This window comes from Nematostella vectensis, chromosome 6 (genome assembly GCF_932526225.1).
Source record: "Nematostella vectensis chromosome 6, jaNemVect1.1, whole genome shotgun sequence".
NCBI lineage: Eukaryota > Metazoa > Cnidaria > Anthozoa > Actiniaria > Edwardsiidae > Nematostella > Nematostella vectensis.
Window position 1 is genome coordinate 15,006,487 of NC_064039.1, and position 19,779 is coordinate 15,026,265.

The 19,779-nt window shown below is 39.7% G+C and overlaps 1 protein-coding gene and 1 long non-coding RNA gene across 4 annotated transcripts in view; one reads left to right on the top strand and one right to left on the bottom strand.

Annotated features, from left to right (window-relative positions):
- Window positions 1-216: 216 nt before the first annotated feature.
- Window positions 217-19,779, bottom strand: part of LOC5515157 — a 48,950-nt gene continuing 29,387 nt past the window's right edge. For all 3 annotated transcript variants that reach the window (XM_048728991.1, XM_048728993.1, XM_048728992.1), the window contains 28 exons: window positions 19,501-19,742; window positions 18,843-18,939; window positions 18,493-18,582; window positions 17,325-17,587; window positions 16,772-16,862; window positions 16,516-16,695; window positions 16,150-16,347; window positions 15,576-15,710; window positions 14,825-15,038; window positions 14,517-14,659; window positions 13,589-13,849; window positions 12,975-13,240; window positions 12,664-12,766; window positions 12,069-12,413; window positions 11,544-11,567; window positions 10,724-10,829; window positions 10,509-10,580; window positions 10,341-10,412; window positions 10,187-10,258; window positions 9,891-9,956; window positions 6,858-6,929; window positions 6,285-6,356; window positions 3,355-3,426; window positions 3,029-3,106; window positions 1,735-2,625; window positions 1,423-1,577; window positions 920-999; window positions 217-613 (listed from right to left, as the gene is read on the bottom strand). In XM_048728991.1, the coding sequence (XP_048584948.1) occupies window positions 551-613; window positions 920-999; window positions 1,423-1,577; window positions 1,735-2,625; window positions 3,029-3,106; window positions 3,355-3,426; window positions 6,285-6,356; window positions 6,858-6,929; window positions 9,891-9,956; window positions 10,187-10,258; window positions 10,341-10,412; window positions 10,509-10,580; window positions 10,724-10,829; window positions 11,544-11,567; window positions 12,069-12,413; window positions 12,664-12,766; window positions 12,975-13,240; window positions 13,589-13,849; window positions 14,517-14,659; window positions 14,825-15,038; window positions 15,576-15,710; window positions 16,150-16,347; window positions 16,516-16,695; window positions 16,772-16,862; window positions 17,325-17,587; window positions 18,493-18,582; window positions 18,843-18,939; window positions 19,501-19,742 (4,523 nt within the window). In that variant the 3' untranslated portion in view covers window positions 217-550. The remainder of the gene's footprint in view (window positions 614-919; window positions 1,000-1,422; window positions 1,578-1,734; window positions 2,626-3,028; window positions 3,107-3,354; window positions 3,427-6,284; window positions 6,357-6,857; window positions 6,930-9,890; window positions 9,957-10,186; window positions 10,259-10,340; window positions 10,413-10,508; window positions 10,581-10,723; window positions 10,830-11,543; window positions 11,568-12,068; window positions 12,414-12,663; window positions 12,767-12,974; window positions 13,241-13,588; window positions 13,850-14,516; window positions 14,660-14,824; window positions 15,039-15,575; window positions 15,711-16,149; window positions 16,348-16,515; window positions 16,696-16,771; window positions 16,863-17,324; window positions 17,588-18,492; window positions 18,583-18,842; window positions 18,940-19,500; window positions 19,743-19,779) is intronic.
- On the top strand, window positions 6,730-8,824 carry LOC116619745. Its single transcript, XR_004296828.2, has 3 exons — window positions 6,730-6,828; window positions 8,113-8,286; window positions 8,349-8,824. It is a non-coding gene; the product is annotated as an uncharacterized LOC116619745 (long non-coding RNA).

Sequence of the window (19,779 nt, forward strand, 5' to 3'; positions counted from 1 at the left end):
GTAGTACTAAGGGAAAGTTATAATGTAATTTTTTTACTCGTCGATGTATTATCATGTCTGTTAGCACTTGCTTGAAAGTGCTATACAGTCTGCCTCTAGACACATGCGTTTTGAACGAGTTCCCTGGGACGAAACGGGGGTTATCTCCCGGCCTCCAACTCTTCCGCGCTCATCTACAAGCACAGGAAACCCACAGAGAGCGCACGAACAGGGCTGTTAATTTATACATCGGTCTTTATTTCGGTTATATCGGACATATCTAAAACCAAATATTTACAAATTTACAGACGACAATTTATAGAGTTCTGACATTTAGTCTTTTTTTTTTTCAGCATTTTTGTTTTTTTGGATAGCGCCTGCTGTATAGCACTGTGTAATATTTGCAACTTGGTTTTTAACGGCGTTTATAAACGTCCTCTTGTGAGTATATCCAGAGTAATACTACATGGTGTCCATATAGTGAAAAGGGGTCCGTATAGTAAGGTATATCTACAACCTGGTCTCAATGGCGTTAAAAACGTCCTCTTCATTGTATCTACATCCTATATATCTACAACCTGGTTTCTGTAGCATGACTCCTCACATCACCGCTAAAAAATGTGAATCTTTTGAGCTGTGAGAGAAACAAATGCACCTGTGAGCTGTACAAGTAACAAAATTGGACTAGAGAAAAAAAATCAAATATTCAAAGCAGATTTTCTATGTAAATACAAATTTTCTAGTTCAGTAGACTGCATGGCTTTGCCCCTTTACCCCACCTTTCCCAAGAAAAAGAGGAAAAAATTCTAATATTAGTCAGTTGTTCGAGATTCCTCAAATCGTAGAACAATGCTACTACGCCCTGGTTCCTCGACCCAGCATTTTGCTCGGCTATTCAATAAGACAAGTTGAAGGCGGCATGAGATGAGGTTGTACGTACTTGAGGCGTATGGGCCTGGGTCGAGCTCAAGGTGGTGACAGGAGTGTTGGGGGGCGCCGGCGCACTGCTGCTGCATCGAACTGCGAAACAAAAAACAACTTATAACAACTTTCAATGAAAAAGACATATCACGCGATTTATCCGCGGTTTCCGAAGTATTAAAAATGTTTTTGTTTTTGCGCTGAATGCTCTTCAAAGTTATAATAATAGTAATGCAGTTGATGTTCTTGGGCGTAAATATGTTTTGTGCCCTTCTCGGCGCTCATTTCAACCCTCGCTGCGCTCGGACTAAAATTAACATTTTTACGCCCGCGAACATCAACTATATTGTAATATTACCTCGGAAGACGACAAAAGTTAATCTATGAATACTACGCCTTTTGGCAGCCCATAGAATCATGCACCACGATATCTCTATGATGTTTAATAGGCTTAGGAAAAAGAAACAGTAAGACAGGTTCAAAAAGGCACTGTAGCATTATAAGAACGTATAACATTCGCACCTTTGCAAAAGCGTATCCTGAAGTGCTTCCAGAATGCGAGAGTCTGTCTGGCATGTGGATTGGAGAGAGTGTAGAGAAGAGGGTTGATAGATGAATTAATGGGAAGAACGAATACTGCTATCCACGCCATCACACTTTGGCTCGGGTCATGGAATCTGAATAGGAATAGATCATAGTTTAATCAGGCTGTCAGTGCTCTCGGAACATTGTGCCTCTCTTATTACTGGAGGTGGCCAGCGCAGGCCAAGCCTCGATATGCTAATTTTAGGTATTATTTCTAAGGTTACGGGGCTTTGTCAGCCTAATACTCACTTGTTAAGAAATGCCATGATGCTTATGACGATAATTGGCATCCAGCAACAGAAATCCGTAACGATGATCAGCGCCACGCGAACTGCCAGAGCTGAGTCACGCTTCAGCGTGGAGCGCACCGCGCGCGAAGACGTGCGCACCCTCAAGAAGATCGACACATACGCAACCAGGATGAACAAGAACGCAGCGCTATTGAACACGATAAATATCGCGAAAGAATAGCCCCAGCCGTGTGGACGAGCGGACGAAAATGCAAGTGGCAGACAGACAGATGTACGTCCGAAATATGGCAGGGCAGCGGACTTGTCGTAGAAATAAGATGTAAAAACCATCGGTAGAAATGACATAATTGTGAATAGCAGCCAGACAAATGCGCAGATAACACGGGCTGGCTTAATACCCAGCGGACGAGCGCGGATGTCAAACACGATACAATTCAGTCTATCTGCAGTTATAATTAACATAATCACGATGGAGACTTCGCTGGAAAGGGTGGAAATGGCACCAGCCACTTGGCATAGCATGCCGGTACGCCATTGCACGTCATACCTAAAGTACTCTCCGGTCCATCTAACCCCTTGGATAGCGATAATCCAAAGGTAGACTCCCATCAGAAGATCTGCTACGGCGAGATTGGTTAAAAGGAATGACTGGACCCGTGCTTTAGGGTGAGCGCGATGGTGATGGTCTTCTGGGGTCAGGAAATTCCAGTACAATAAGACATAAAAGTTCCCTACGAGAGCCAGAAAGCCAATGATCCAAATGGATACCTGGAGGGTGGGGTACTTGAGGAGGTCGGAGCAGCTCGAGAAGCGATTCCCTGGAGACTCGCATACGAGGTCATCTGACTCCTTCATTGCATAGCAACAGAGCACAAGGCTGTCGAGTTTCCTGGCAACAGAATATGTCGTTTCTGAGTAAGTCAACTTCTTTAGGGCTGTCTTACTAAAGACGAAAGTATGTCAAAGTCGACTACCTGTTGTTTGTAAACGATATTCATCCTCTGGGTAACAAACACGACTATTTGCGTATTTTGATTGATTCGTTTCTTAGTAAGATACATAGATATGAAGTTTGCTATAACAACGTAGCAAAAAGCTATCTAGAAGTAACAGAATGTCTATCTCTAGCAAAAGATTTGGAATCTAATAGGAGCTCCCTAGCACCGAGTACCAAGGTGCACCAAGGATTAAACCCCAGCATCAGAGAGCTGCTCAAATCCTTAACAATAAGGGTTATAAGATGGAATGTTTCACGTCGCTAGAACAAACAAGAGCAGTCTGTCTCTACTTACAAAAACTTCAGCCTTGGAAGACCTGAAAATGCGTCCTGATCAACGTCCGACTCCACAAGATGGTTGTTATCAAGATACCTGACACAAAAAAATAAAAAAGGATCGTAGATTTTTTTTTTTTTTTTCAATTTTTCTCTCTAGCGGGAAATTTTAAGAAAAAATCAAAAGATTCTTCTGGCTTCTCAATTCTTTCTCATCATTAATGCATCAGAGAAATTTAGAACTAAGCTACTAAGCTTCCCTCTGAAAACAATAGAATTCGAAGGTTATCAAGGTAACATCTAGATAATAGATAATTTTAAAGAAATATTGGCAACAATACTTACAGTCTTTCCAGGGAAGCTAGCCCTTTAAACGTCCGCTCGGTTAACCTTTTAATCTGGTTTCCGCTCAAATACCTTGTGTTAAAAAATATACTTTTATAAGACTTTTAGGGATTTACATCTAGTTTCGGAAAGAAAGTCTTAAGAGTTCTGTTGGTCAAGTATTTATAATTTCTATCAAAGTTACTATGTTTCTATATATCAGGAGAACGACCAAGAGAACAGCAAAGATTGCGGTTGGATGCTCCAGGCTAACAAAATACATGTTAATTACCGCTGTAACTTAGTTTGTTTAATAAAATGGGTATCAATTGATGGCTTTCTACCTTAAAAGAGTATTTCAGGGGAGCTTTTAGCTTAAACCTTATACTCACCGTGGGGGGGGGGGGGGGGAGGGGGGGGGTTTGAGGCCCCCAGCACCTTTGATCTGTAATTATTTTTAATTTTTGAACTTGTAGGGCTAGAGCATTGAAATTTGAAGACATTCTAAAATTTATCTGGGATCAGTTTGGTTTTAAACAAAATTTTGATATGTGTACCCTGGTAACCATAGCAACCAAGTTTTAGACATAGGTTTATTAAAAATTAAGCAAAACGCTTCAAGTCGTTAAGATCTATTATTAATACGACGTGCTCAACGTAAATTCATGTCATGTAATCGTTTTATACCAAGTTTTGAAAAAACACAATAACAATTTACATCTCTATTTTAGGGGGGGGGGGGTGGGGTTTTTGTTTGTCAATTTTTGACCTTCTCGAAAAATTGCTTGTAGAAATGGCAAAAAACATTCATATCAACCTGAAACATAAATAAAACTTGAAACAAAGATTAAATATTGTCAATAAGCTTTAGAGTTTGCCACCAAGTTTTTTTTGATTAAAATAAATAACTTTCATTAAATCCAAGATGGCGGATTCAAGATGGCGGATGCTGATGTCACATAATTCGCTGTTTCTTTTAAACTAACATCTAAATTTGGCAAAATCCTTTTTATATTCCTCTATTTTAAAAAAAGGTAGAAAAAAAATTTTTTGGGAAAGATATTTAAATTATTATTTTAATTAAGTCTTTCTTTACCACAGCGCCCTGAGACGTCTGTAAAATATAGGCCCAACTCCAAAACGTCAAAAATGCAAACTAAACATCACCAGACCCGGATACTCATAGATTCATCCAAGGCATAGACGACCTTCAAAAGCGCATCTAAGCAATGTAATAGAATTGACTTTTTTGTCAAAATATCAACCTTGATTTCTAACCAATTCGTAAACAAATGCTTAAACTTAGAAACATTTCTTACCAAAAAAGACAAAAAATTCCGAACTACAAATAGAGACAAGCAAACACAGATCAAGTCACAAATAGATACCTTTATTGCGCTCCGTCAGGTCCCATTTTACAGCAATAAGTCACAATAATCAATGCTAGAACCTCCATTAGAAGCGAGTCACCATGTTTAGCCTATTTTGCATGCCTGCACTGCATCATGGGAGTCTTGGAAACACCTTGACAGACAGGCGGGCAATCTCCTCCCCCACAATCATAACAGTTTTTTTATGTCTCTTTGCCCCGAAGCCAAACAAAACATTTCCAGGTCCAAGGAACCCAGAATAAGCCTGAAAACAATTTTTGAATAAGGTTGGGTAGCAAAGATGGCCCACATTGGAAAGTATGAGGCCATTCACCAGAAAATTCCTTTCTCACTTGGTGAAGCCCAGACAAGGAATTATCCCATTGAATCAACCTCAGCGTGCAAACATCCATAAGAACAGCATTAATTATGCCCAAAAAGACTTCATGATGTCCTAAGGCACTCTCCAGATGTGAAAAAGCTGTAATTTTTAAGCAAATTACAAGCAAAACTGTTGTAAGCAACAAGCTGTAGCAGTGCCGTCGCTAGAAAGAAAAGGCACCGCAGTGCATTGTTGGAAACTTCAAGGCATACCGTCTTGTTGGGTCAGCGGTAGCTTAGCTTAACTGGTAGTGTTGGACTTGAAATAGGGGGGGAGGTTTCTGTTTTCAGTCTGTTTTTTCTTACAATGTTGCTCAAAAGTACCCAGGAGTGAAAGGGTTAAGACTCCAGTTGCAAACTTATTCCATATTAAAGGTACCATGCCAATCAATGACGTCACAGGTGTCATATATTGTTTTCATAGAAACAGTGTCACTAATAATATATGTCTACTGCAAGTTAATAAGGTCATCGAAAAAAGACATACAGAAATATACATCGAAAGATGTGCTATTTATAACCTTGAGTCATTAAATGGCGTTATAACGACGTCATATTGTGTTGCTATGGCAACACGATATATCATTTTGTTCCTCTTTGTCAGGGGGGAAGAGCCCTCCCTCTGGTCAGAGGAAGCCCCAAAATGCCCGGTCTGAATAGGGTTAAAGCCGCATTGTCACCAGTTTACTTCCGGAGGTCCGACAGAAACCTCAACAAAAAATCGATTAAAAGACGAGATGTTAAATAGGCCATCCGCTCTACATTATCAACCGCATCCTCAAAGAAACTTTCAATAAACACACTGCTTTAAATATTTTGAAATATTTTTCGCGTTTTCCGTTAAAAATCATCGGAGATTGTTACGTAATCGACCGGAAGAAAACTGGTGACAATGCGGCTTCAAGTAACACAATATAGAAGATTGACAATTGCCGCTTTTTTAGCTTTTTTTCAGACAAACTCTGTTTGCGTTTTCTTTAGGATATCGTTTTCTCTTTTGGTTTTACTGAATTCAAACTATTTTATACTTAAATACTTTGATATGTATTGACGCATATCGCAGAATAGATACCACTCCAGCCAGATGAATAACTGCCATTCCAGAATAATATCATGTGGTGTGTTTATACCAAAGTATTATCATAATAGGATTACGATTTATCTCACTAGTACATAACTATTTATAGCATAGCTACTTACAGAACGCGTAGTTTCTTAAGACTCTTAAAAAATCCATCAGGAATCTCTTTGATGCTATTGTCTTGCAAATACCTAAAGAATAGGAAATTTATTATTCCGACTGAAGACTGAAAAAAACAATTTTTCCCCACAAACTCAAAAGTTTATAAAAGCATCTCATATATGCATTGGAAGAATGTCCACAATCATGTCAACAGTAGCATGCTAACCGGCTCTCATTCGGGCTTCTTCGTAAATGTTTTTTTTTTTTTTTTTAATATTGTGAGTTCTGTGGTGCGCGCGAAGGCCGAGGTGCCTGGGGCGAGGGTGCGAAGAAACGCGAGCAAGCAATAAAACTCCCTCTTTTTGAATCCTCTGCGTTCGCCCACAAACGCAGCGCCGTGATTGGCTGAATTTGACATATGTGTCACTCAAGCGTCGGAGCGTGCCAAATTCTGTCGCAAACAGTCAGACCAAAACTTCAATGTGGTGGAAAGCAATAACGACGAACGCGTCTTTATCTACGCACTGACCTTTGCAGAGTTAGGCTTACAAAAAGATCAAGGTAAAGACAATAAAGTAGCAATAACTTACAGAAAGGTCAAGTTCACATTTGTCTGCAGAGCACTCTCTGGAAGGTTCGAGATGAGATTCTGCCGAAGGCTCCTGTGACATAGAAATGCAAAGATCTGCCACTTACAAATTGTGAAAGCACAAATTATCTTTTAAAAGCAGATAGCAACATAAACCTCCCCCTTAAAATGTTGTGCTGATGTTGGAGGTTTACTGTTCTAAATTTTGTTGATATACTTTTTATGTTGTAAAATAAATTATTATTTTTTTACTATAAGGGATGAATAAACCCTGACGTAAGCAACTTCATGTATATTTTCTTTTCTTAGGCTAGAACGTTCTCAAATTGCAGTTGTTGGGTTGCACTTACATAGAAAAGGCATTTAATTCAACCAACAACAGTGCTACGTATACATACGTCGAACCAAGCTTGGACCGAATCAATTTAATAACTAACGCGTGTCCGACTCGAGCTTATTTCCAGTGGCGGCGGAGCCTATTTTTCAGGAGACAATACTTTTTAAGTGATTAATTACATAATTTTTTTTGGCAATTTGCACGAAAGAAGTGATTGCCAGTTATTGATAATATTTCATTATTGTCTCAGAACAAAAAACACGGGGATATGTATTTTCCCGTGCGAGCGTGCGTTTTGAAAAATAATAAATGCTGCTGGGAGCAGCTAGGGAAATATAATAATTACCGTTACATTTAAGGCTTAGTTCAAACGTCGTATCATCCATGAGCCGTATTCAATGCAAATGCATGCAAATGAAGATTAAACAATCGACTTTATTCATTTGCATTGAATACGGCTAATGGATAATACAACGTTTGAGCTTAGCCTAAAATAGGCACATTTGTTGCACAAATTCGCGTTTCAGGCACGTTGTGGCCAGCAAACAAAAAGTCATTTTGTCTTGCCTTCTGTAACTTCGCCATATTGTTGGTCAGTACGTAAAGCGCATGCTCTTTAAGAGGAGACCCGGCTTTTTGTGGGTGAGACGGCGCACTTACAGATTTTGTGCACAAGTTTGAATTTGAATCAATTCACCCTTTCGGCACTAGAAAGTCACGTGCGTTTTACGGGGTCAAAGTCCAACAAATCGTAAACAACCCGCGAAAGTTCGGACAAGTCAAGAAGCGGGTGCTTCGTACGAATAAAATGGTGGCAACAACGTATTGTATCATGGCACCTGTAGAAATAAATCTAGATTCCTGGAGTTATGAAAGACAAATGGTAATGGGGACACTGTACTATTCTTTCATTTTCCAGGAGAATAAAAGAAACAGAGAAATATAAATAGAATGAATAAAGAGGTGGAAACACGACGGAAATTCATTCAAGTGTGGCAAGGATATTTATATTTGCAGCTGGCATTTTGTCTACGAAAATGTCACCACAGAAGATAATCCTGATCCTATACCTGCAGATGTCAGTAAGGGAAGGGTAAGTTATTTATTTTTGGTTTAATTAGTTCCCGACGGCTAACACTAGTGTTATTTTCATAGGTTGAACGAACGAAATTTCAAGCGAAAGGCGTGTTTGAGCGTTGGACAGAGATAAATTGCCTTCACAAAACAGCAGCGAAAACCGGCTTCATCGCCAGTCGGATAAATCTGAACAAGAAAATGCAGCCTTGATAGATTAGAGGTAATCAGTGGTTGAAGATCTCATTCAAGGCTCATTCAAGTGCGGCAAGGACAGTTTTCTCCACCCGGAAAACACATCATTCAGTAGTTCGGGCAACGTTCTCGGCGGGAAAAAATTAAATCGTCGCAATCTTCAACTACCAACGGCCTGAAATCTAATAATGCCCTAGCCGATGCATGTTTTTTTACACGTCTGGCAATGAGTGTCACCACAGGCTTACCAACCTCTCAGTCAGTCTCCAGTAAACCCCAGTAACTAGCTCGAATATTTTCACTATTGATCACCTCCTGTAATTGTCCTATAATTGTCTTATATCTTAGAATAAAGGTCACAATAAACTCTCATTGCTTTGTGATGTATTTATTAAGAAAAAGCGGTGTTTCTAACGTTTGAGCAGTTGAGGGATTCCGCGTTACTTGACCTATAAAAAGAAGTAAAGGCAGGCAGGCTTCGGAGACATGCGATCAGAATATAAATATATCCATGTCCCCAGCGATTTTCGGCCTCCCAAACAAACTCTTTCTACCAGAAAAGGCTAAGTTTTTACACATTTCGGCAACAGAGAGATGATAGAGGAATCCGTAGATGCAACATTCGAATTCAATTTGACAGCGTGGCTTGAATGAACCAATCAGCGTGTCGCTTAACCGACAGCATGCATCTGGTGACAAATAGCGTTGCAGGGTGACAAATAGCGTTGCAGGGTGTCCTCAGGGTTTTCGCTGCTGTTTTGTGAATTCTCTTTGTCCTACACTCAAACACATCTTTCGCTTGAAATTTCTTTTGTTCAACTTATGAAAATAATATCAGTCTTAGCCGTCGGGAACTAATTAAACCAAAAATAAATAACTTACCCTTCCCTTATTGACATCTGCAAGGTATAGGATCAGGATCATCTTTTGTGGTGACATTTTCGTAGACAAAATGCCAGCTGCATATATAAAATATCCTGTTTTTCTTTTCTCTCCTGGCAAAATGGAAGAATAGTACAGGGTCCCAATTGCAATTTTTCTTTCATAACTGCAGGAATCTAAATTCATTTCTACAGGTGCCATGAGCACAATGCTTTGTTGTCACCATTTTGTTCGTACGAAAGCACACGCTTCTTGACTTGTCTGAATTTTCGCGGGTTGTTCCCCGTAAAAACGCACGTGACTTTCCAGCGCCGAAAGGGTGAATTATTATCTTATTTACATAATATATTTCAAGACACGATTCGACTCGGCGACTCGAACTCGAATGAATATATTAACCACGCTCGAACTGATTCGCGGCATATCTTGTACCTTTCATGTACCTATTTCCAAAACAATAGATTCGACTGGATATACTCTATGAGGTCCCGACAGAACAGTACGTTACATTGATCAACGGATCACTATTATGGAAACAATACATACAGGACTGTAAGGTTAATCAAGAACGAGACATTAGGGACTGCAGAAAGCGCCATCTCCCCAAGATCTCTGAAAGCAAAAGGGTAAACATAGCACTAAGCCTGTATGGTCATACAATATGTGACAAAATATTTTATTAAACGGATTAAAAACATCATGCTTCAAAGGAAATATAATATAAACTTTGCTGATCATCCTCCCCCTATACAATGCATGTAACAATATCTCTGACAAAAATAGTATTTATACGAAGTTAATGTATCATGAATGATCATGCTATGAGACACGCATCCACTTACAATTTCTGTAGGTTTGGCATGAATTGGAAGACTTCAGGGTCGATAAACTTGATGGGATTGTGGTTCAGTTTTCTAAAATCACAAACAGAAGAGAACTTACGTAATTTTCAAAATGGTTTGCTGCTAAGAAAAAATAAGAACAACTCTCGCTCACAATACACGAAGATTTGAAGCCAATTTGAAAGCGTTCTTGTCGACTCGAAGTATCTTATTCCAGCTCAAATCACTATAAAATATAAGAAGAAAAAATATATGAAATAGCGGTCGGCGATAATAATGATAATGATGACAAAGAAAATGATTATCTGTATAATTTACTTACAGGTATTTGATCTCTCGAAGGCCACTAAAGTCCGTCGCCTTTAGGTCATTAATGTCGTTTTTGGCAAACAAGCTGTTTAGAAAAAAGGGTTTAACAGCTTCACACATTTACATGTTTAAACAAAAAAGGATCTGGCCCCAAGAAAGGAAAAGGGGAGGAGGGATGCGGGAGGGGGGAACAGAACTTAACAGAAGACAGACCATAGCTGTACTTACACGACCGCGGTGCTCTCAGGTAATCTCTTAGGGATCGCGAACAAAGTGGTTCCGTAGACAACGACTCCGCTAGTAGATCTATAACACGTGATCTCTGGTGGGCAGTCTGTTGGAAAGCAGTGACATGAGATCTAAACTGTAACTTTATTTAACTACCCTATTCAACTAGTCCTTGAAGACCGAAACAAATAACGTGAAGTGTCATCACATATTGTCAATAATGGCCTAAACTTAGGGTTAATTATGCATCAGAGCGTCATCCTGCCTGCTCGCAGGAATTCACTCTTTGATTTTAAGCATAAGAAATTTCATCTCAACCCAGCTTGCCCGTGCGGCCAGCATAAAACAAAATGGCAACCATAGCAAAAATAGGTATATGGCTGCAAGCAGGTTTAGCGTTCAGATATCAGCATAAGCTCGGAGTGAACTCTCAAGACCGTTATCCGATCATAACTACCTTGTTCTCGCCCTTCCCAGATCTAAGCTATAGCCCAATATCTAAGCTATAGCCCAATATCTAAGCTATAGTCCCAGATCTATGTCATATCTAAATCTATATCATAAGATACACCAGTAATCTTCCTAGATCAAATATTACATGAAAGAATCAGGCTTTTTTTGAAGAACGGTTAAAGAATTTTAAAAATAAACTCTCCAGCAATGTAAGTATATGATTCATGTTATCCATGTTTTCTCATATTAATTAAAAAACAATAATAAAAATTTGAATAATGTCTGTATATTTGGTATACTTGATTCTGACGGCATCCCCTGCCTCTCTCTCCTCTCTACGCTATGACAGTCGGAACGACATACATACCTGCAATGCAGTGCAGCTTGTGATCTGAGAAAACAAATATTTTGATAAGAAAATAAATGTGTTCTCGGATAATGGAATGACAAAAGACATGCTCGAATACCCAGAAAACGTGTTTACTGCGATCCAAAATGGCGCCCGATCCGAGCAAACGGAACATATTTTTATTATTTCTCTCTCTCATTCGTATCACTGAACTCTCTTTTTTTAACCTAAAAGCTCTAACGAAATCCCACCTCGTGCGTTTAGTCCGTAAGGCCTAGGGTATACGCCATTCTTTTCATGTTCCGTTCCAAATGCAAATACAACGTGCAAATAAAAAAGGAAGTGTATTGTTTCTTCACTTCCATGCATTTCCATTTAGAACGGAACATGAAAAGAACGCCGTTGCGCTATACCTCACATCCTGAGTTGAGATTTTGATATTGTTCGGTCTAAATGCGTGAGAGGCTCGTTGTAAAACGAGGAAAAGGGCCAAGGAAGGGAATTTCTTTTGAAAATTGCTGTAAAAAAATAATGCCTTGTTACCTACAACCGCATCATAGCGTAGCCTGAATCCTTGGCGGCCTGAGAATGCGGTAGATGTAAACACAATCTTGAGCCTGGAGGTAGCAGTCATTATGGACAGCGGATAACGGTTCCCGCAGAACCGCCCAATGCTCATGCGCGAATCTTGGCCGCCGTCCATGAGCTCTAAGAAATCGCGGGCGCACAAGGGGTCATCCTCAAGGTCAAACATGATAAAAGTGAGTCTGATCACGTTACCAACAGGTACACTGATTCGCCATGTGCACGACATGAATCCTGGGTAATATCCGGGGTAATTTGGCGAGAATATCTCTCCGCTAGGTGTAGTCATTATAATTCTGCAGGCTGTGAATGAGAAATGGTTGCATTAGATACGCCATTGTGAGGGAGTAGTAAGTATTACCCTTTTTTTAGCCTTAAACATGAGTTTCCGGTATAGAAATAAATGGAATGGGTAGCTTTGCTTCAAAAATAAAGAGCAAGAACAACTTTGGCATTGTACGCTCCAAAGATAATCTTTTTCTTTATAAATTACATAAGTTCGCCAACAGTCAGTGTAATGGAGTATTTTTGCAGTTTGTACTACCCAAAGTACCTTTCATGGCTGTTGATGGTGTTAAGTCGCAGTAATCAGAGCTGTAATACATCCCAGAAATGGACACAAATCCGTCATCGAAGAGATTGCCTTGAACGCGTATCTAAAAACAAAATACATCATTTCATTATAAATGATTTTAGTGTTTTTAATTACTGTGGTGCTTTGCTGATAAATGATGGGATATGGTACGGACGTTTTGTTGTTTTTGTTGTTGTTCGTTTTTTATGTATTGAAGAGATCACAAAATTCTTTGATTTCTAAAAATTATCTCAGGTCGTCCCCCCTTTGGTGGACATCCGTCGGCTCACCTTGTACGCAGATGAAGTCGGTATCCAAACTTTCCCAGTTCTCCAAACTTTGTCGTTATTCCCGTAGTCTATCCAGACGGGGCGTTCAGGTATGCCAGGGTAATCTATCGTCTGGTACAGAATCAGGCTGCTTCTTTCATTTGACACGATCCTGTACTTGAAGGCCAAGCATTGAGCGTTCGTGCCTTGGGTTCGATTGAACCACAGGCTCTCGAAAGAATCCGAAACATTGGTGTTTATCTTGCTGATTAACGACAAGGAGGGACCTGAATAATAAATGGATAAAAAAGTCACAGGAAAGGAGTTAACACTAGAATAAAATTTGACTATATTCGCCATTGTTGAATAATTCCTCAATTATTTGACCCTGGTTTTGGTTTCGGTCATGTTTTATCGTGTATAGCCGTTGTCTTATTATCACCTTAATCACCATCATAATCATCTATATAGATGATTATGATGTGAATATTCATAATCATCTATACAGAAGATTATGAATATTCCAATGCTTATTCCAATGTGTTTTGGCGTAGCGGTCGTCGTAGCACAAAGTCCGTATTACCTCGCTTACAACACTGGAACATGACGTTTCGTGTCATCGAACCGGTTCTCACCTGCATGTTGTAGACAGGTTACTGGTTCGGTTTTGACTTCCTCCTTTGATTGAAGCTGCTCGTAAAGCGATGACCAAGAGACAAACGTTCCATGCTCATCCAAGCAAGCGTACGACATGGCGCCGATCAAATCCCCAGATAGAGCCACTGGCCATATGTTGAACCCGGTCAGTTTCACAGAAGCCTTCGGTATTAGGATGCCGTTAGTGGATCTTGTGACCAGAGACATGCTCCCTCTTCCTTCAATGGATGAATAGCCTTCTATCAAAATCAACTATAGTATGAATATTGCCACGCAATTACGTAAGACGGGGAAAAGTTAGAACCATGCCAAGAGTGAAAGTGCAGTCGGACTAAACTCTAAGGATAACCGAGCACAAGAACACCTCATAATAATAACAGTTTTCCTAATGTAAATTACTCCAAATTGTTATTGTAACTGCTTAATAATATCACACGTCAATACGGGGAGTTTTTGTGATTCTACTGTGTATTTATGTTAAAAATTCGTATAAACCATGATTTTCTGGTGCCAATGAATGCAGATGAGCCGCGCCGATTGTTTTAGTTACGGTTACAATTCATTAGCACTAGATGAATGTCGAATGATAAAATTCAAGTTTAATAGATAAAAAAAACTTCAGCTGAACTCATATCCAGCTATATTCCATAATACGCTGATTCCAAATAGGGTTACAATAAAAAAACATAAACAAATATATGGTTCTAAATCCTTGTTGCTGAAAGCCTTGAAGCTCAAAGCCTCATAAAAAACTGAGGCATATTGTGTTACGACACACAATATTTTTAGTGCAACCTTATCTCAACTAGGTATCTACTAAATCTGTTACTTTGCAACCCCAAGTGGGAGCAAACACTTTTGTAGTTATGTAACTTATGTACTTATGTAAATTTACAGTAAAGTTACCATGAACTTTGACCATGTCGGCGAGGTGCTGGCCATGACCAACGATTTGTCCGTCAAGAAACAAGTGCCATAAGCCCCAGGAGGACTTCCACGTGAAACACACGTGATACCATGTGTCCCCAGTCAGAGAAACATTGACCGACCTATTAAAGACCAAAAAAACTTTCTTTATCAATGTCCATCCCATTCTATATTGGGTAGGCAAATGACCGGGGGGGGAAGGGCCTAATCCGAGGTAAAGCGCCTTCGCGTTCAATTACCACAAGCACGCCATTTTCTGGGAAAGAGGGGGAGAGGGGCAAATTTACCTGCTAACGTTTGCTATGAGCACAGTTAAACTGTTCTCTATGATCCGAAGGCCATAGTTGCCCAAGTGACTGACTGGCGAATAGGATTCCACATCGAGCGTCACGTTAGAAATCTTCACCCAAAGACATAATGTCATCTCTTCAACTTCAGCTCGATAGCATTTAAAAGATACGTAAATACTGCTACCCGGAAGGAGCTCTACTTGCGAAGAGTCTGTTGGAAGCAATTCAAAACGCGCTTGGAGAGAAATGATGATAACTCAACAATCGACACTGAAATACTCTGATTACTAGTCTTCGGTCTTTCAAATTTAAAAATGTTTTAAATACGTTTTTGTCTTATTTTATTGATCTAGAGCCCCTAAACATAAAACTATTACTATACTCAAAATTCAAATCTTATTTCATCTTATTTTATTTAATGTACATCACAGCACCTGGCAGAGCGTTCATATAAAAGAGGTGTTTATACAGTCGTTTGACAAAAGGTTGTCATCAACCGGATTTGCGACTACGCAACAAGCCCGCATGTAAGCATGGGTAAAAACCACTGAAGCGCCTAGTTGCATATATTAGCCACCGCTACACCGTCTAAGTCTGAAGTTATGCAGTGGCTAATATATGCAGCTAAGCGCTTCAGTGGTTTTTACCCATGCTTACATGCGCGCTTGTCGCGTAGTCGCAAAGCCGGTTGATGACAACCTTTTGTCAAACGACTGTATACAAATATTGTATACGTAGCGTGACTAACTTGAGGCTGTCCAATTCTCAAGATCTTGATTGCTGGAATCTGTAAGATCGTTCTCGCTCCTTGTTCTCCACAATGTGCTATCGTTCACCCTCATCCAAGATTCCCATTCACTGGACCTGTCTTGGACAGGGGTAACTGAAAATGAACGAGTTCTATTGTTTTTTTTGTTTTTTTTTTTTTAATTTAGTATAACGTCATACTAAAGGAAAATCGTCTCTAACTACAAAAAAATATCAAAGTAAAAAGCAAAACCAGAGGCAGACTAGACCCCCTAAAGACCTTAGTTGTTGATCATTTTATGTTCTGCGCTGCTCATTTCTTTCAATAATGCTATGATCTTCGCCTAACAATTTAAACCATCTTGGCATCTTGAATTTGTTCGAGATCCGATTCTTAAGACGACAGCTTTGAAGATCGACCATCGCCAAAAAGCCAAAAAGGGTCAGGATTTAGGATCTCTAGATGGAGGTAGTTCACCTTTTTCTAGTGTTCAGCGCCTCACTTTAAACATCTTTTCATTCTAGTTCATAGGTTCAGATGTAAAGGTAACAAGTATCTAACAAGCAATACTCACTTTCCTTAAAAACAGTGCACACTTGAGCTGGGCAGTCGTTCTTTGCGATGACGATGCCCTTGTAGACGAAATAGGAGCCACAGTTCCGGACCATAACATTTTCCCTGGCACTACAGCATGAATTGGTGGACAAGCAGTAGTCCAATTTCGACAACTCGTAGAGACCACGAGGATGCTCTCCGTCAAGATGGATTGTGCCTTGGCGTATCACAGATCAAAATGGTGACGGTGATGGTTAAAATAATGATGACTCATGATGATAACTAATGAAGATAACTAATGCTGTGCAGGCTATAGCCAGAATCAAAATTTTACCAGGCAAAAAAAAATATTTCAGTAGATAAACATTTTTAATGGGGCTAATACCTGCTGAGCCACAATGGCCTCTGGGTACACAGTCGGTTGGCATTTGATTCCCGGCATCCCCTGTGATCCGGTACCACGTGGTGTGGCCGTTCAAGTCATCGTCACAGTTGGTACCGTTTGTATTGTTGACTCGCCGCTCAACGGAGTCTAGAAGCGCATAGTCGTAGCACTCGGCGATAGCTAATGACGGCAACGGAAAGAACTCGAGCTTAGAAAAAAGCAATGATCAAATCTGAAGGCTTGGGAAACAACTTACGTGTGATGGGTTTGCACGCCTCCTTAGTAAATGTTGCATTCTTGAAGGCAATCTTTGGACCAACCTGACTTTTCTGTACAACTATGGAAATCTGAGGAAAGAGAAGATATAGAGTGTCCGCGTAAGAAATGTATAGTATTCGAGGCCTCGTGCAAATTGCAACAACATTGGAATGACTATCCATCCTAACAATGGTCAATGATGCTGCGAGGTACTTTTCCTAAGTACAATATCCTTCGTCTGGTAGTCAAGGGAACTGGCTCTGCCAGCAATCCAACAAAGATGGTTCAAACAAACTTTAACGGCAAGACTTCAGAAATAAATCTAGGATTCAAAGAGACCTGTAGAACTGAGAACAGCAATATATGTTTCTAGACGACTGTCAAACAACCAGTAGCTTTGGGGGTATTAGTATCTGTAATTTCGATTGTTTAGAGAACTTCTGTGATAGTGGTACGAATATATAGAAATTAAGCTTTACCATTAAGTTAAAACGTAGATGCACAAGTAGACTTAAACAAATGTTAATGATCTGTATAAATAGAAGCCTTACCTTAACGAGAGTGTCAATGTGCGGGATCGGCAACTGCACGTATACACCGTTATTAACCACAGAGCGATAGCTCCACAAAGATGCAATCACAGAGTCACTATAAACCAGTCGAACGGTAATCAAGCGCTTGTAGTACTTCTGATCGCTCCAGAACCACACTCCAAAGCACCGCCACCCATCGACCAATGGATTGAACTGCGGACTGGTTATGTTGGATTCGTTTTCGCTGGCGCCGTCGTAGTACAGGTAGGACGAATTACGGTCTATTAGATAGACAATTTACATCGAGTAAAATAGAAAAAAAAGGAATAAAAATAATGTATATTACAGGTAATAGACTAAAATGCGACTATGAAGAGGAAAGCTATATACTATAAAATGAGCGAATATGATATGTTCAGTTAGGATTATACGTTAAATTTAGTGGTGCAACTGGATGCCATATTAATAGAATACATAAAGCGTTATTAAAGTGATAAGGTAGAACCAAGTTACTTCGACAACAAATGCAACAAATTCTTCGTTTACTGGAGAGGAGATTGATTTCCATTAGATTCGTTCCCAGTTTTAAAGCCGCAGTCACCAGTTAACTTCCGGTCGATAACGTAACAATCTCCGATGATTTTAAACGGAAAACGCGAAAAATATTTCAAAAATATAAAAGCAATGCGTCTATTGAAATGAGGCTGTGACTGATAATTTATAGCGGATGACCTGTTAAATAGCGTAAATAGCGTCCGAATCCGTTGAGGTTTCCCACCCGCCTCCGGAAGTAAACTGGTGACAATGCGGCTTTGAGTCATCTCTTCTTCTTCACAAACTTAAAACCATTCTTTTCTTTTTTTCTTTTTTTTTTTTTGTTCCCGGTTATCGAATATTTTCTCTGTTCTCTTTGAAAAGCCTCGATCGGTGATAATTCTCATTTCGATGGTTTACTATTACTATTTCTGAGTGAATACTGCTACTCATCCTTTATAATAAAACAATAACTTGTTCATGATTTTAATTAAACTTTAAGCTACGAGCATCCGTTAACTCGAGACCCCGCTAACACGAGCAAATTTTGATTTCCTTCAGAGATCGCATCAGGGGGGTGGGGTGGGGTTCTACTGTACCTTCAACCTTTATGAACCAAGCACTTTAACAACAGCCCTGTATGTGGCAATACCTTGTGGTTTCTTCCAATCTTTGTAGATCTTCCAGTTTTGGCCCATTTTCCACTCACAAGTGTCGTCACTAAAAGAACATCCGGGATATCCTACACATGGCCAATAAAATTTCTGGATTAATTCAAGAAATCTGGAAAATCAGCGGCAATGATGACGGTTGATGATAATACCCAAACTCTATCTCTTTCAAACAACAAACCAGTGGTATGAGCCGAAAAGAAACGACCACTTTACAAAGAATATCTCTGGATAAGGTTCAATATCAACCGAGCTACATGGGATTTGATATTTGAAAATTTAAAGGAAATTCACACCGATTTAACCTTGAATACAAAATTAAATGACTAACGTTGCTTGATAATTGTAGAGCAGTTGCCATGTGCAATGTTAAGGTCATCTAGAGCGATTACTGACTCGTCGCCAAGCGCACTTCCGTCGATGACCGCCTGCCGAATATTATTAAAAATGTTGATCAGTCAATCCTTTATTATTTTTAATTTAGAGGAAAACAACGTTCAAATTTCAAGATAACTTTTCAAACTAAAAATTGGGCAGGAATATCCTTTCGGAGAGCTAACGAAGGAATACGAAGGGAATATCTTAACGCAAGACTTCAAAGCTGATCTAGTAGAGCTAGCAGCAAGACATCCTTTTCGGTTGAAAATATTGCCAATATATAAATTCCAGTGTTGCATTTGTCCTCACCATGCCATCTAGGAAGAAAGATTGGGGTTTTATCAATAGTACCTTTGACATATTCTGAACATAGACAAATCATATCAACAGTACGCTTAACATACCCTGAGCTTATACAAATCATATAAATATTACGCTTGACATACCGTGAACATATACAAATCATATAAATAGTACCCTTGACAAATTCTGAACATATAAAAATAATATCGATAGTACCCTTGACAAACCCTGAACATATACAAACCATATAAATAGTACCCTTGACAAACCCTGAACATATACAAATCATATAAATACGCTTGACATACCTGGAACATATACAAATCATCATTAAGCGACGTCTGCGCAAATCTCCAAGAGCCCCAGGCCTCCTCGGACCACACAGCAACGAGGCTCTTGGTGTTGTTTGTAGCTTTGTAGACGGCGATAGACGAGTCCCCGCGCAGCTTATACCAGAACTGCAGACAGAGGGACTGGGACCGAGAGCTCCAGCGAGTCGTTAGGTTTCCCGTGGTTCGCCCGTCCGTTGACCACAAAAATAAATATGATCCTGCATGCAGTAAACAGAAGCAACTAAGATAAACATT